Source organism: Marmota marmota, unplaced genomic scaffold (assembly GCF_001458135.2).
Source record: "Marmota marmota marmota unplaced genomic scaffold, marMar, whole genome shotgun sequence".
In the NCBI taxonomy this organism is placed as follows: Eukaryota; Metazoa; Chordata; class Mammalia; order Rodentia; family Sciuridae; genus Marmota; species Marmota marmota.
The window spans coordinates 4,965,703-4,979,825 of NW_026000108.1; the positions used below are offsets into that span (position 1 = coordinate 4,965,703).

The 14,123-nt window shown below is 52.9% G+C and overlaps 1 protein-coding gene across 1 annotated transcript in view; it reads left to right on the forward strand.

Moving 5' to 3' along the window:
• Positions 1-14,123, forward strand: part of Crmp1 (collapsin response mediator protein 1) — a 63,619-nt gene that overhangs the window by 29,648 nt on the left and 19,848 nt on the right. The window contains exons 5-6 of the mRNA XM_015481939.2: positions 9,007-9,068; positions 10,693-10,773. Coding sequence (XP_015337425.1) covers positions 9,007-9,068; positions 10,693-10,773 — 143 coding nt within the window. The remainder of the gene's footprint in view (positions 1-9,006; positions 9,069-10,692; positions 10,774-14,123) is intronic.

The window sequence follows — 14,123 nt, forward strand, 5'->3', positions numbered from 1 at the left end:
TTGCATATGTATAGACACTGTATATATAGTTTTTATATAAACAGAACTCTAATATGCATTATATTCTGCACTATGTTTTTTTTTTCCTTACTCAATAAAATATGGAGAGCCATCCCCCACCACTCAGGACCTGTCTCGCCTGGGCCACTCATTCAAGTGTCCCACTTCCCCTGTGAGTACATGGAGGCAATTAAAAGGTTGTTTTGAAGGTGAAATGAGAGGACATGTGACAGGTGCCTAGATCGGGCTGGCCCAGGTAAGGGCTTTGTGTCATGGGTCGTGACTTTCACTGTCATTCCGGGCAGTGTGTGTTTCTCTAGACCTCCAGGGTGTTCCATGTTAAGGAGGAGCATATTGGACTGTTGCCTCTTGGTGAATTTAGAAAACTTGTGTCTTCAGGGCTCTGGGGACGGGAAACACTGAGGCTAAGGTGAGTCTGCAGCACAGGAGTATGTATTAGTTTTGTTTTGCTACTACAACAAAGCCACACACTTTAAACAACATAGAGGTGTGATCTTACAGTTTTGGAGGTCTTCCAGGTCTAATGCCAAGGTGTGGGCAGGGCTGTTGCATTCCTTCATACAGCATCACCAACCATGGGCCCCCCGAAAATCAGGATTGGGAGGATTTTTGCCTTCTCTTGTTCTGGCATAAAGCCCAGTTCCCATGTCCACCACCTCACCTGCTCAGCATTCAAGATCTATCCCCTTGGCAACTCTATAGTACATAATACATTATCCACTATGGTCCCACGCTGGGTGACAGACCTCCAGAATTGATGCCTCCTGTCTGAGGTTCTGTGTCCTTTGACCAAAATCTCACCATTTTACCCCAGTTCCTGGCAAAACTGTTCTCTGTAACTGCTGCAGGGTCACCTGAGGGTGTGGTCTGTGGGCTTGTCTCTCTGTGCCTGGTTTACTTCATTTAACATAGTGACGTCTAGTTCCATCCATGCTGTCCCAAAGGGCAGGGTTTCCCTTTTTGTCAAGGCTGAACAGCGTTCTGTTGTGTGTTTGTGCGTCTTTGTCCACCATTCTGGACACCTGGTGTTTTAGTCAGCTTTTTCACTGCTGTGGCTAAAAGACCTGGCCAGAACAGTTGTAGAGGAAGAAAAGTTTATTTGGGGGCTCACAATTCAGTCCACAGACTGGGCTCCATTCCTCAGGCTGAGGTGAGGCAGAACACCGTGGTGGAATTGTGTGGTGGAGGGAAGCAGCCTGTGTGTGGATCAGGAAACTAGACTCTACAGATACAAAATACATACCCCAAGGGCACCCCAGTTCCTCCCCGTCCAGCCACACCCCACCGCCCGCAGTTTCCACTCAGTTAATACCATCAGGAAATAACCCACTGATTGGGTGAAGGCTGTCACAACCCAATCATTTCTTCTCTAAACCTTCTTGTGTTGTCTCACACATAAGTTTTGGGGGACACGTCACATCCAAACCATAACATTCCTCCCCTGCCCCCAGAAGCTCATGACCCTCACAATGCAGAGTACCTTTGGTCCATTTCCAAGAGTGCCCAAAGTTCAAGTCCAGAGTCTCCTCTGAGACTCAGGGCACGCTCACATCACGAGCTCTTGTCAAGTCAAAAGTGATTTACAAGGACCCAGTATATAAAGGTACCGGCCAAACATTTCCATTCAGAAACACAGGGGCACAGAAAGAAGGGACGGGACCCAAGCAAGACTGGAATCCAGCTGGGCAACAGGTCCTGCAGTTCTGTGTCCAGCATCTGGAGCACAGGGCATGGTGAGGTTCTGCCCAGGGGCCGTGTGGCTCCATGCCTGTGGATGGTGCCATCATGAGATGGTCATGAGCTTCTGTTGGCAGCCCAGGTGGCCTTCTGTGGGCTTGTCTGCTCGGCTCCTGCAGCTTTGGCTTCCTCCTCACATCTCCACACACTGCCCTCCCAGGGGGTGGCTGCAGGGCTCTGACCCTGCTGCACTCTGCCTGGCCTCCCAGGCCTTCCTTTGAGATCCCAGGCCTCCCTGACCCCTCACTCCAGCACCCTGCTCTCCTGCAGAACCTGCACCCTGTGGTCGATGCCCAGGTCTCCGCCATCTCAGCAGTAGCCAATCCTCCAGGGACCCCGGCTGCCGCTGCCTGAGTGCCTGGTAGCTGAGCATGTGGGAAGACCTTCCTAGGGGCTCTGTGAGTAGAGGGCTCGCCTCGCGTGCACAAGGCCCAGGGTGCAGTCCCCAGCACCACACACACACACACACACACACACACACACACACACGACTTCCCAGGCCTCCTTGTGCATGGATTCCCCACTCATTTCTTCTCAAGAGAATTTGTACTTTTACTCCCTTGAGTCTGAGAGGGATGTGATCTTGCCCATTCCTGAGATGCCTTCAAGCCGTCTGCTTTATTGTCTCTGGGCAAAATCTCTGGCACTTCTTTCGTTTGGGTAAAGTCTTTAACAAGTGCAGCTTCCTTAGCCCCAGTTTTACTCCCACCTTTCAAGTCCTAATTTTTCAAATCTTTCTGTTCTACTTTCTGCTCCTGAAGAAAAGCCACCAGCAATACCCAAGCCACTGCCTGGACGCTCTGCTGCCTAGAAATGTCTTCTGCCAGACTAAGAAGTCCATCACCTTTAAAATTAACCCAAAGAAAGTCTCAGGACACAGGCAAAATTCAGACGACTTCTCAGCCAGAAAATGCCCCAGGTGGCCTCCAGTCCAGTTACCGCGAGTCCTCCTCCTCCTCTAAGCCTTGAGCCCTGTCTTCACTGTCCTTGGGCTTGGTGGCTTTCTGGTCTTCCAAGCTACCCCCAGAGTCGGCCTTTAAGCTCTCCCTAATACAATCTAAAGCATTTCCAGTTTGCACTGCTAAACACCTAAATCCTCCCACCAATTCAAGAAGCTCCAAAGCCTTCTGAACCACACGGTCAGGTTAGACACGGCAGTGGTGACCTTCTTGGTACCAATTTCTGTTAAGGCAGCTCTTTCACAGCCGTGACTAAAGACCTGACCAGAACAATTTTAGAGGAGGAAAAGTTTATTTGGGGGCTCACATTTTCAGCAATCTCAGTCCATAGACTGAGCTCCATTCCTCGGGGCTTGAGGGGAGGCTGAACATCCTGGTGGGAGAGTGTGGCAGAGGGAGGCGGCTCATGTGATGGTCAGACAGCAGAGAGGATCCCCTCCCCAGATACAGAACACAGCCCCAAAGGCCCCGCCCCAACGCCGCCTCCCCAGCCACACCCCACCTGCCTTCAGCCACCAGCAGTTAATCCCATCAGGGGTTAATTCCCTGCCTGGGTTAAGGCTCTCCAAAACAATCCTTTCTCCTGTAAACCTCTTGCATTGTCTCACACATGAGCTTTTGGGGGACACCGCATGTTGATCCCAGACCTGGGCAGTGTGAGCAGTGCGGGAGACACACCAGTTACAGCTGTCTCTATTTAGAGATGGAGAAACTGAAGCCCAGAGAGGCACAGCTTCTTCAGTGTCACACAGCACCAGGACTGGAACCCAGATGTCTGTGACAGAGCTGTTGTAGCTCTTGTTGTCTGGGAATTGCAAGCAGGCACCTTTCAGGGCACAGACTGGGTACGTGGGCTCAGGCTGGGTTTCAGCTCTGCTGGGCGCTTCCTCTGCTAGGAGCCCTTGTGTAGGGCACAGCTCCCCAGCTCCCCAGCCATCCAGGCTGCCACCAGCCCCTGACCTGAGTCCCTGGTGCTCGTTACACTGCATGTTGACCCCTGATGGACAGCTCCACCGTCCTCCCTCCTGGACAAGCTCTGCAGGGGTGTGAGAGCCAACACTTCGTGGTTGCATTGGTCCTTAGACTCAGCGATCCCTGGCTTATTTTAGCAATCTCAAGATGCCAGGGGAGTCACTCTGGAGTTGGTGGTGACAGGACTTGGCAGGGAGAGTGGCTGTCCCTTGGGGTGGAATTTACTGTAATAAACCACTGAGGAAGAAGTCCTGCAAGTTATTTCTCAGCCGCGGACCTCAACCACTGTTAATATTAATCTTCAGTTTTGATGGATGTCAGCAGCAGCTCATTCTCAAAAGAGAGACTTTAATTTAGAAGTCATTAAGAGGTGAAGAAGCAAGTTGTAGTAAAGAGGAAAGGAACTCGTGGTGCCTGGGAGCCTCCTAGGGGCCAGATACTTGCTTATTGGGAGCAGCAGTGCAAGGGCAGTGGTATCATGCTCTTTGGCATGAACCTCCTGGATCTTTCTTTGGGGATTCTCATTGTTTATCATGCTGCTCTGTGTATCAGCTAGCCTTGCTGTGTAATAACCTACCCCGAATCTCAGGATGAAGACAGCAGTTGCTAATATTCTGTTGATTGGCAGTTTGGGCTCCGTTGAGCAGCTTTTCGTATCTTGCCCAGGCTCACTTGAGCATTTGCATCTCACCTGGGACTGCTGGGTGGCTCCATGCACCATCTCTCATCTTCCAGTGGCCCTCTAGGACTCCTTCCCAGCGGGCAGTGTTCCAAAAGAGCAGGCAGAGAGGCTGAAGGGCCCTTGCAGCTTCAGCTGGGGCGCAGGCAGCACTGCAGTGGTTAGAGCAAGTCACAAGAGCCGCCCAGGTTAGCGGGGTGGGAGGAGGGATTCGCCTCCTGACAGAAAGCACCTGAGAATGATGGCATCTCATCTACCACAGGGCAGGGCCGCAGCCATGCTACTCTGTGTACCTCCCAGGTGCAGAATGCTCTTGCCCTCCAGCAACCCAGAAGTGTCATCCAGTGATGGCACAAGATCCAGATCCCCGACCTTGTCATTTCCAGAGGCTGCCATGGAGCTCCTGGGTTGTGGCTGCTCTTGATTCAGAGCCTGTACCTTACTCACAGCCACCGTGCACTGGTGGACAGGGACAGGCACAGGGACAGGCTAGGCATGCTGAATGATTTTATTTAGAAAGGGGAAACAATGGGGGCCCTTTTGCTATGATGGGTAGACACTCTGGAATCCAGCTGGGCACATACTGCTCAGTCCACCTATTCCACTCTATTTTGAGAAGTTCCTCCCCCGGGGCCCAGCTGTCCTCCTTGGGAGAAGTGCCCAAGTTTAGAGACCAACAAAATTTTGTACAGCCCCGGGGTCAAATTTGGCCATGGACTGCCATTGCACTGCCCTGAAACTGGGCATGTCTTTCACATTCTTAAAGGTTTTTAAATAAAGCAAAACAATCAAACAATAACAAAAATACGTGGCAGAGACCGTCTGCGACCCCAAGGCTTAAAACAGTTGCCAGCCCGGCGGGTCCTAGGCGCTGCCTGACTCTGGCCTTTGTCCTGCAGAGGCAGCCTCCACCGCGACCTCACTCTGTTGCGCCCTATCTGCCGCTGTCCCAGCCTTTTGTACCCACAGAAGGTTGGCAGCCCAGAGGCCCCTTTCCTTTTGACCCGTCCCAGTGTCTTTTAGAAGGTGATACAACTTTCTTAAAAACCCTGTGGGTTTCCAAGGTATGATTCTAATCCACTGCATTGGGGAGATGATTTTGGAGTCCAGTCTGTTTTAGGTGACGGCCACCATGCCGACAGGATCTGTCGGAGTCTTGGAAGCCCTTTTGTCTAGCGGAGGAAGCTTGCCAGCTGCTCTGTAGCTGCACCCTTGAAGTGAGGAACTTGACCCTGAAGACATTTTGCACTTCTGGGAATTGCCTGTGGGTTGGTTGGGCAGAGACGGGAAGCAGTCCTGAGTCCAGCTCAGCCTCTGTGGGCCTCCTGCATGGCCCCCGAATCCTGCAGACGGAACGCTCCCTCTGTCTTCCTCACCCTGGTCCCCTTTCATCGCCGTTGCCTTGAACCTCGTCGTGCACAGCTTACAGAAGCCCTGTGACGCTTTAAACATGATTCCTGAAAACCATCTTAGCTGGACTCACAGTGCGTTCTATTACCCTGGGGACGTTTTATCCACGCCCCCCCCCCCTCGATGTTTCCAGTTTGCTGCTCCCTAGTCCAGGCCACCCCCGTTCACTCTGCTCATGGTTCATTTGCTTTTCTCCAGTCTTTGCCAGTAGTTCCTGTCACTCTTCTGTGTCCCTCCCACCAGCCGTCCCCAAACCACTGCCACGTTTTAGGTTCTGGCCACCACAAGACTCAGCCTAGGCACCAGCTTCTGTACAGCGAGTCTGCATTATAAACGCTGCAACTGCAAAACCATTGTGAGACACCACGTCACGCTCAGGGCAGGTGCAGTATTAAAAAAACACCGAAGAATGACAGGTGTCGAAATGAGACCCTTTGTGCACCTGCGGAGGGAGGGATGTAGAATGGTACAGCCTCTGCGGAAAACAGTACGTGGGTCCCTAGAATGTTAAAAATAAAGTCACCATGTGATCCAGCAGTTCTGCCTCTGGATATGTACCCTAAAGAACTGAAAGCAGACGCTCAGAGATACTTGTACGTCCATGTTCGTAGCAGCATTGTTCACGACGGTCAAGAGGTAGGAGCAGCTGGTGAATGGATGAGCAAAATGTTCACACTGTGTGGAGGAATATTGCGCAGCCTTAAAGGGGATTTTGATACGTGCTGCAGCCTGGACGAGCAGTGGAGAGCATTACACCCAGTGAGATGATGCAGTCACGCGGGCAAATATCACAGGATCCTATTTATGGGAAGCACCTAAAGTAGTTGAATTCACAGAGATGGGAATGAATGAGAGGGGCTAGAGGGAGGGAGGTGGGGAGCTAGTGTTTAACGGGGACAGCTGAGAGAGTTCCCGAGGTGGATGGTGATGATGGCTGCACAGGACTGTGTATCCTTAATGCCCCTCAACAGCACTTAACCATGTTCAGATGGTTAAGATGGTGACTTTTGCTTTTTTGCTGTATCTGTGTCACTCTGCTCTTTCCCCTGAAGTCAAAGTGCCTGACCCAACAAGTTAGAGGAGGAGAAGGTCCCTCGGGCTCACAGTGTCAAGGCTCAGTCCATGGCTGGCTGACTCCGTTACTCTGGGTGAGGTGAGGCGAACATCATGGCGGAAGGGCGTGGTGGAGCAAAGCGGCTCAGCTCAGGGCAGCCAAGAAGTGGAGAGGGACAGGGATCCAGGCGCAAAATGTAATCCTCGTGGACATGCCCCAGTGACCTCCTTTCTCCAGCCACACTCCACCTGCCTACAGTTACCACCCAGAAGTCCATTCAGATGATTAATCCACTAAATGGATCAATCCACTGGTGAGGCAGCTTTCATAACCTAATCATTTCAGCTGCATTCCTGCATTGCCTAACACCTGAGCTTTTGGGAGACACCTCACCTCCGAACCACAGTGGTACCACAGGTAATGAAAGGCAGCAATTATTGTTCATTTGCTCCCAGCTCCGTGGGTGGGCACATTGGTTGGGGCTCAGTTCTGCTGTTCACACCTGTCTTGTTTATGCCTCGGCCTCTGCTGGGGCAGCTGGGCCAGTGGCTAGTCCTTGTGGCCTGTGCCAGGAACTCGTGAAGTGGGTCAGAGCAAGTCGTGCGACCACCCAGGTTCTAGGGTGGGAGGTAGATCTGATTCTCGATGGGAGTTGCCGTGAAAGCTGTGTGAGTTCCCAAGACATGACAGCCTGGCAGGATCATCGATGTAGTTGCCCCTTGCCCATCATTCCCACCAGAAGGCGGACAGGCCTGCCTGTCCACAGGAGTGTCTAGCTCTAGAATGCACACAGAGGTACTCAGTAACGATGTGCTGGGTGAGAACATAAGCACTCCCTGGAGAAGGATCTGGGACCCCTGGGGGAGGCGCTCCTGCTTCTCCTCTTGAGTGTCTTGATGCACCTGATCTTGTCAAAAGCTGCAGGAAGACCTGTGGGGGGGAGACTGAGGTACTGCTGGAGAGTCCAGTGTGACCCAGAGACAGCAGGTCCTCTTGGAGCTGCGCTGGGCCCGGGGGAGCAGGTTTGCCTCAGTGCTGGAGACAGGCCCAGGACCCTGTGCCGAGGCCTCTCCTCCCTGCTTGTCTCGTCCTCCTCCATGAGCCAGCTTGTGCCCTTCCTGTCCCCTGGACCTCTCTTGGCTTGGCCCCTGCTTTGTCTCCGTGTTAGAGGTCATCCAGGTGTCCTTTGTGTCCAGTCCCTCCTGGCTCAGCCTAGCGTCTGCCAGGTACTCAGCCCTGGATGTGATTCAGGGTCACATCGCATGAAGGTGGCTGTTGCCAGGGTTACTGTGTGGCTAGGAGAGGAGGAAAGGAGAACTGGAGGGCGGGTGAGCGAGCTGACCGCCCAGAGGAGCTCCTGCTGCCTCAGAGCTGAGCCCACACGGAGCCTGGAGCAGGGCTGGCTTTGGTGGATTCTGGAGGTTTGGTTGAGGACTGAATCTTTTCTTTATTAGTCAGGCATGAGCTTTCTTCTTAAAATGTCCAAAAACAACAGTTTGCTTTTGGATTTTGTTTTTTGGCTCCTTTGCTTTTGTTTTGGTCTTGTTTAATAGAATAGATAGATGAACACGTGACTTTACGAATTGCTCCGAGCTCACCCACCCCAGACAAGTGGGGCTCTGCCAGCCGTCCCATAGGCTCTTTCCTTCCTCCTTGCAGTGACGTCTCCTTCCCCCAAAGTAACCACTGTCTCTTGATTTTAAAAAGCTGTTAAATTTGTTGCTGGTATATTTATCATGTTGGTTCTTTGTTATTTTATTCTGAAGTATTTAAGAATTAACTAACGTGTAGGTTCCCATCTGTAACGAGTCAAACCTACCTCGACTTTTTAGTGGTGATTTCTAACCTAAGACAGCGCTGCCCTATATCCCTGCTCTGGGAACAAGTGCCAGGGTATAGGAGTTAATTTGGCCACAGCTTACTAATTCATAATTTCTGCTTTACTGCATTGCTACTTCTAATGTCTGGAGGTCTCATTCTCTCTGCCCCCTCCTCTGCCTCCCTGTCCCTTCCTTCACCTGCACGCTCGGCTCCCTGTTGGCCGCCCTCACAGCGGTCCCCGTGGCGGCTTCTCTCTGACAGCTTCCGCTGCGCGGGGGATCGTGGTTTAGTGGGAGAGCTTGCTTCTTTCTCTTCGACATGCGTTTTCTCTCTTCCTTCTTGTCTTGTAACAGGTGTCAACTCCTTCCAAGTCTACATGGCGTATAAGGACCTCTACCAGATGTCCGACAGCCAGGTAGGCCCCACTCCTCTTCACCTGGCAGCTCTGGGCCACCCCAGCCTGTCACCTGGCACAGGACAGAGGAGTCAGGGCTGGCAGGGAGGCCTGGGCTCAGGCCCTGCTGGTGGCACTAAGTGCAGTCGCCCCTCAGGTCTGGGTTCCTTTCTGACTCTGGAGTGGAACAGGAGCCCTGGTCGATGGTTCCTCATATTGGCGCATCTCAGTGCCATTAGCCTGCAGAGCTGGGCGCACGGGCAGAGGGGCTCGGGAAATGTGCTTCCTGGAAGCTCCCGGCTGGCGCTGGCTTGAGCAAGGTTGGGGACAATGGCACTGGCCCTGGCTTCCCTCAAGCCAACCCAAGATGTTGGGCACGTCACTTCGTTTCAGTTTTCTCATCCAGAAGATGCAAAGCCTCAGGCCTGCCGGTTTCAGTCATTATATGGGTGCCAGCAACAGAGTGGGGTGCTGCCACGAGCTGTTTGCAGGGACAGGGGACTGCTTACCAGCCACCTTGTCTTCCTCACTGCGGGATCTCTTGGCTTGGTTTCCTCTCCTTTCCCTGTTCCCTGCGTGCTAGTGTGGCACAGGGAGCCATGGACGGTAGAGCCAGCCTGGCCCTTGCTGTGCAGCCTGGAGCCACTTTCCCAGCCTCTCTGGGCTTCAAGCTCATAATAGCACCTGCCTGGTGGAGATTGTGGAGGATTGAGTGATGCAGACAGGAGAACTGCCAGGACAGTGCCTGACGCACAACGGCACGACCCAGGTGTTGGGAGGTGATCGCTCCTTATTGCCCTGGAGCTAGATGGACAACAGGCTTCAAATAAGCATGTGGGGGGTTAGAAAAGTAACTTGCCCAGGATGCCCGGAGGCCTTTGCAGCCTGCAGAGGGTGTTCTGAAAGCTGAAGGTTGGTTCTGTCGTGGAAAGAGGGGCACGTGACGCACCAGGTAGCTGATTCTCAGCTGTTTCTGTCCAACACTGGTTCCACTGAAGCCCTGGGCATGGATGGAGTCCTGTGGCCTCTGGACCAGGGTCCTCAAAAGCCCCTCAAGCCCCCAGGAGTCCCCCTCACCTGCTGTCTGAATCCATAAGGGTACTCCTGGGTGTTGTCTTGTTCATGGAGAACAGAGTTGAGATTCAGGTGTCTTGGAGAGGGAGCTTGGTGGTCTTGATCCTCAGCAGGGCGGGCTCTTCTTGGGTAGGGAGATGTCAGGCAGGGGCAAGGCCTCCCTGGTGGACTGGCATGATGCTGGCCTAGCCTCTGTTGTCTGAGTTCAGAGTTCCCTCCCCGCACGGCAGGTGCTGGAGTTTTTGAAAAGAATCACACATCTCCTGCGGCACAGGCTGAGCAGGCTCAGGTACACAGTCGCCGTGAAACCAAAGAGGACTGCCCTGTACCAGCTGTCCCCAGGAGCACAGGCAGCCCAAGGGGCCAGCCGGGAGGAGGCCCAAGGCAGGAGACCAGGGGTGTCCCCAGGCCGTAGCTTCTGCCTCACCCCAGCTCCTGCTTTCGGGTCTGGAAGGCGTCAGGGCCAAGGGAAGCGCCTCTCCTTGAGTGGGGAGTGGAGCACCCCTGCTGCCGTGGACCACTGTGCGCGTGGTGCTCCCTTCTCACACCCACCCCTCGTGTCCCTCCTCAGCTCTACGAAGCCTTCACCTTCCTCAAGGGGCTGGGAGCTCTGATCTTGGTCCACGCGGAAAACGGAGACTTGATAGCTCAGGTGAGTGGTGCCAATTCTGTCCTTGCCCCTAGTCTCCCCCCACCCCCGTCAGAAGGGTCCACAGGAGGGGCTCCTGGCTTGATTAGTGAGAAGACTGGACAGTGAAAGGCCAGGCCAGGAGCGGATGTTGTCTCAGACACACGGTCACCCACACTCTCAGCAGTGTGGCCATGGGCAGGCCAGGTTGCTTCTTGAGACTCGGTTACCTCAAACATGCAGTGGGGATGACCTAACCATCGGTGGCCTTGAGGGGTGTGCATAAGGGCAAGTGAGAATCCCAACAAAAATGCCTTGTGCACCTACGGGTGCCGGGGCCTCGCACACCTGGGAATGCTGGGCCTCGCACACCTGGGGGTATTGGGGTTTCACGTGTGGGGTGCCAGGGCCAGGCACACAGAGGCTGGCATTGCTCGTTGACTTGGGGTTGGGAGGGGGAGCCTCGGCACTGTTGGGGTGGCTGGGCTGGGCTGGGGTGGGAGGTGCCCTGCTGGGGCCTCTGGTCTGAAGGCCTGGGGAGCCTAACCCAGGGACAGGTCTCCTGGCTCTCGGCTCCACCTCGGCCGGCCATTCCTGCGCCTCTCCATCCTCTCAGGCGGGAGGCCTTGCTTGTGTGGCCTCCTGCTTCCTGCCTTCCGTTCCCGTGCCTTTGGGCCAGGCCGTCTGAGCTGCCAGGGTTCTGCTAAAGTAGTCCCCTCAGAACCCTGTGGCCTCCTGGGAAGCTCACTGGGCAGGGTTCACTGCCTCACAGGAAAGACCCCACCCATTTCTCCCAGGTGAGCCCTTCACCCCCCTGTGAAGTGCACCTTGAACTTCCCGCGTCCTGCTGCTTGATTGAGGGCACCGCGACGGGAAGCTCTTCAGAGGATTTCTTTCTCTTTACGACTGACTAGGGCTTGGAGGCACCGCCCTCATCTTTATGGATTCTAACAAAGTCTGTGGGATCACACTCTTGGAGAATCAGGAGTTATTTATCTGGCAATATCCTGAATTTGAGAGGGGCTCTGAAGCCATTCCTTAATTTGAATCTTTTGCTTTTGGAGAGCTGTGAATTCCCAAGCCCTTCAAACGTCCCAGTTCTTTTCTTTCTTTCTTTTTTTTTTTTTCCATTTAGTGTTTTTAGGTATACGTGACAGTAGGGTGTGTTGTGACACATTTTACCTACATGGAGTGCAACCCATTCCAATTTTGATCCCATTCTTGTGGTCGTACATGATATGAGTTGTTATTTATATTTTTTGTGGTTATTTGTTTGTTTTGGTACCTAAGGGTCACTCAGCCACTGAGCCACATCCTGCAGCCCTTTTGTGAGGAAGAGTCTCACAAGTTGCTTAGGCCCTTGCGAAGTTGCTGAGGCTGGCCTCAAACTTGCAGTCCTCCTGCCTCAGCCTCCAAGTCTCTGGGATTGCAGGCGTCCACCACCCCACCTGGCCTGCTTCTTTCTGATTTCACAGTTCTTCTCCCCATTAGTCTCTCCCATGTGAGAAGAACCAGGCAGTTCCTTCCACACTTTGTGGGAGACCTCCTGAGCTGGACCCAGCCCATGGGGTTTTCCCCAGGGCTGCAGAAGACAGCGCTGAGCCTCTGCTGCTGCGTAGCCTGAGCCCCCTCCCTTCATTGCCTCATTTCCTTTCGAGAGCTCACAGGCAGTGTCCCCAAAGTCTACATCTCTGTAACAGTCTGCTCAAGGCCACCTGTCATGTCCTTGAAATTCTCCCGACCTCCTCTCCCCGGTTCCAAAGCCACTTCCACATTTTTAGGTAAATCTGCTCCGGTCCCTAAATCTGTGTTCGTTATCTATGGCTGCAGAAAAACTTACCCAGCGCTCAGCCTGCATCTTGAAACAACCAACATTTGTCTTCTCCTCTTCCTGTGGGTCAGGAATGCAAGTGTGGCTGGGTCCGTGGCTCAGGCCTCTCCCAGGCTGAACCAAGGTGTTGGTCCAGGTGGGGGCATCTCCTGGCCCCACTGGGGCAGAGGGTGGTGCTGAGGGTTCGGTTTCTTGCAGACTGTCAGACTGCTGCCCCTGCTCTTGGCTGCTGCAGGCCAGAGATGGCCCTGGTTCTTGCCTTGTGCATGGCTACGGTGTGGCAGCTGGCTGTCTTCAGAATGAACAAAGGAAAGACGGAGAAGGGAAGGCCAGAGACTTTGCGACCTAACTCTGGAGGTGACGTGCATCCTTTGCCTCAGTCTGCTCACTAAATCAGCCCACGCTCACAGGGAGGGCACCCCCAGGCCGTGAAACCCCGAAGCGCGATCATCGGGCGCCATGTTGGAAGTTGCCCACGACGCACGTCTGAGTTTGGCTTGATGTTAAATTTCATGGACATGGAACCCAGTGGTGGCAGGTGCTCATTCACGCCTGCTCTCTGTTGCTCAGGGCTAGCTTCCTCCTGTGTAGTTAGCTTCTGCTTCTTCATGAACATGTCACATTTTATTTTTTAGTTGTTGGATATTTGGACAATTTCGAAATTGGGGACTGTTAGGTATAAAACATCCATGAGTGTTCTCGAAGAGTCTGGTTGAACGTGGGTCCACGTGTTGTTGATATATACCTAGGAGTGGGGCTGCTGAGCTCTAGGATCTGTGTGATCCGGCTTTTGTAGATTTCCTTGGTGCCCCGCTTTCCGCTCCCTCCAGTGTGTGAGGAGCCCGCAGGGGCCTTCCAGCGCTCCTCCCAGCCGACCCAAGGCAATGACCAGCTCCAGGGCGCTGTACATCTGCTCGCCAGCTTCTAAAACTTTCTGTCTTCTCTCTGCATTATTTATTTATTTTTTATTGTTGGTTGTTCAAAGCATTACATAGTTCTTGATATATCATATTTCACACTTTGATTCAAGTGGGTTATGAACTCCCATTTTTACCCCATATACAGATTGCAGAATCACATCAGTTACACATCCATTGATTTACATATTGCCATACTAGTGTCTGTTGTGTTCTGCTACCTTTCCTATCCTCTACTATCCCCCTCCCCTCCCCTCCCCTCCCCTCTTCTCTCTCTACCCCCTCTACTGTCATTCATTTGTCCCCCTTGTATTATTTTTCCCTTTCCCCTCACTTCCTCTTGTAGGTACTTTTGTATAACCCTGAGGGTCACCTTCCATTTCCATGCAATTTCCCTTCTCTCTCCCTTTCCCTCCCACCTCTCATCCCTGTTTAATGTTAATCTTCTTCTCATGCTCTTCGTCCCTACTCTGTTCTTAGTTACTCTCCTTATATCAAAGAAGACATTTGGCATTTGATTTTTTAGGGATTGGCTAGCTTCACTTAGCATAATCTACTCTAATGCCATCCATTTCCCTGCAAATTCTATGATTTTGTCACTTTTTAATGAAGAGTAATACTCCATT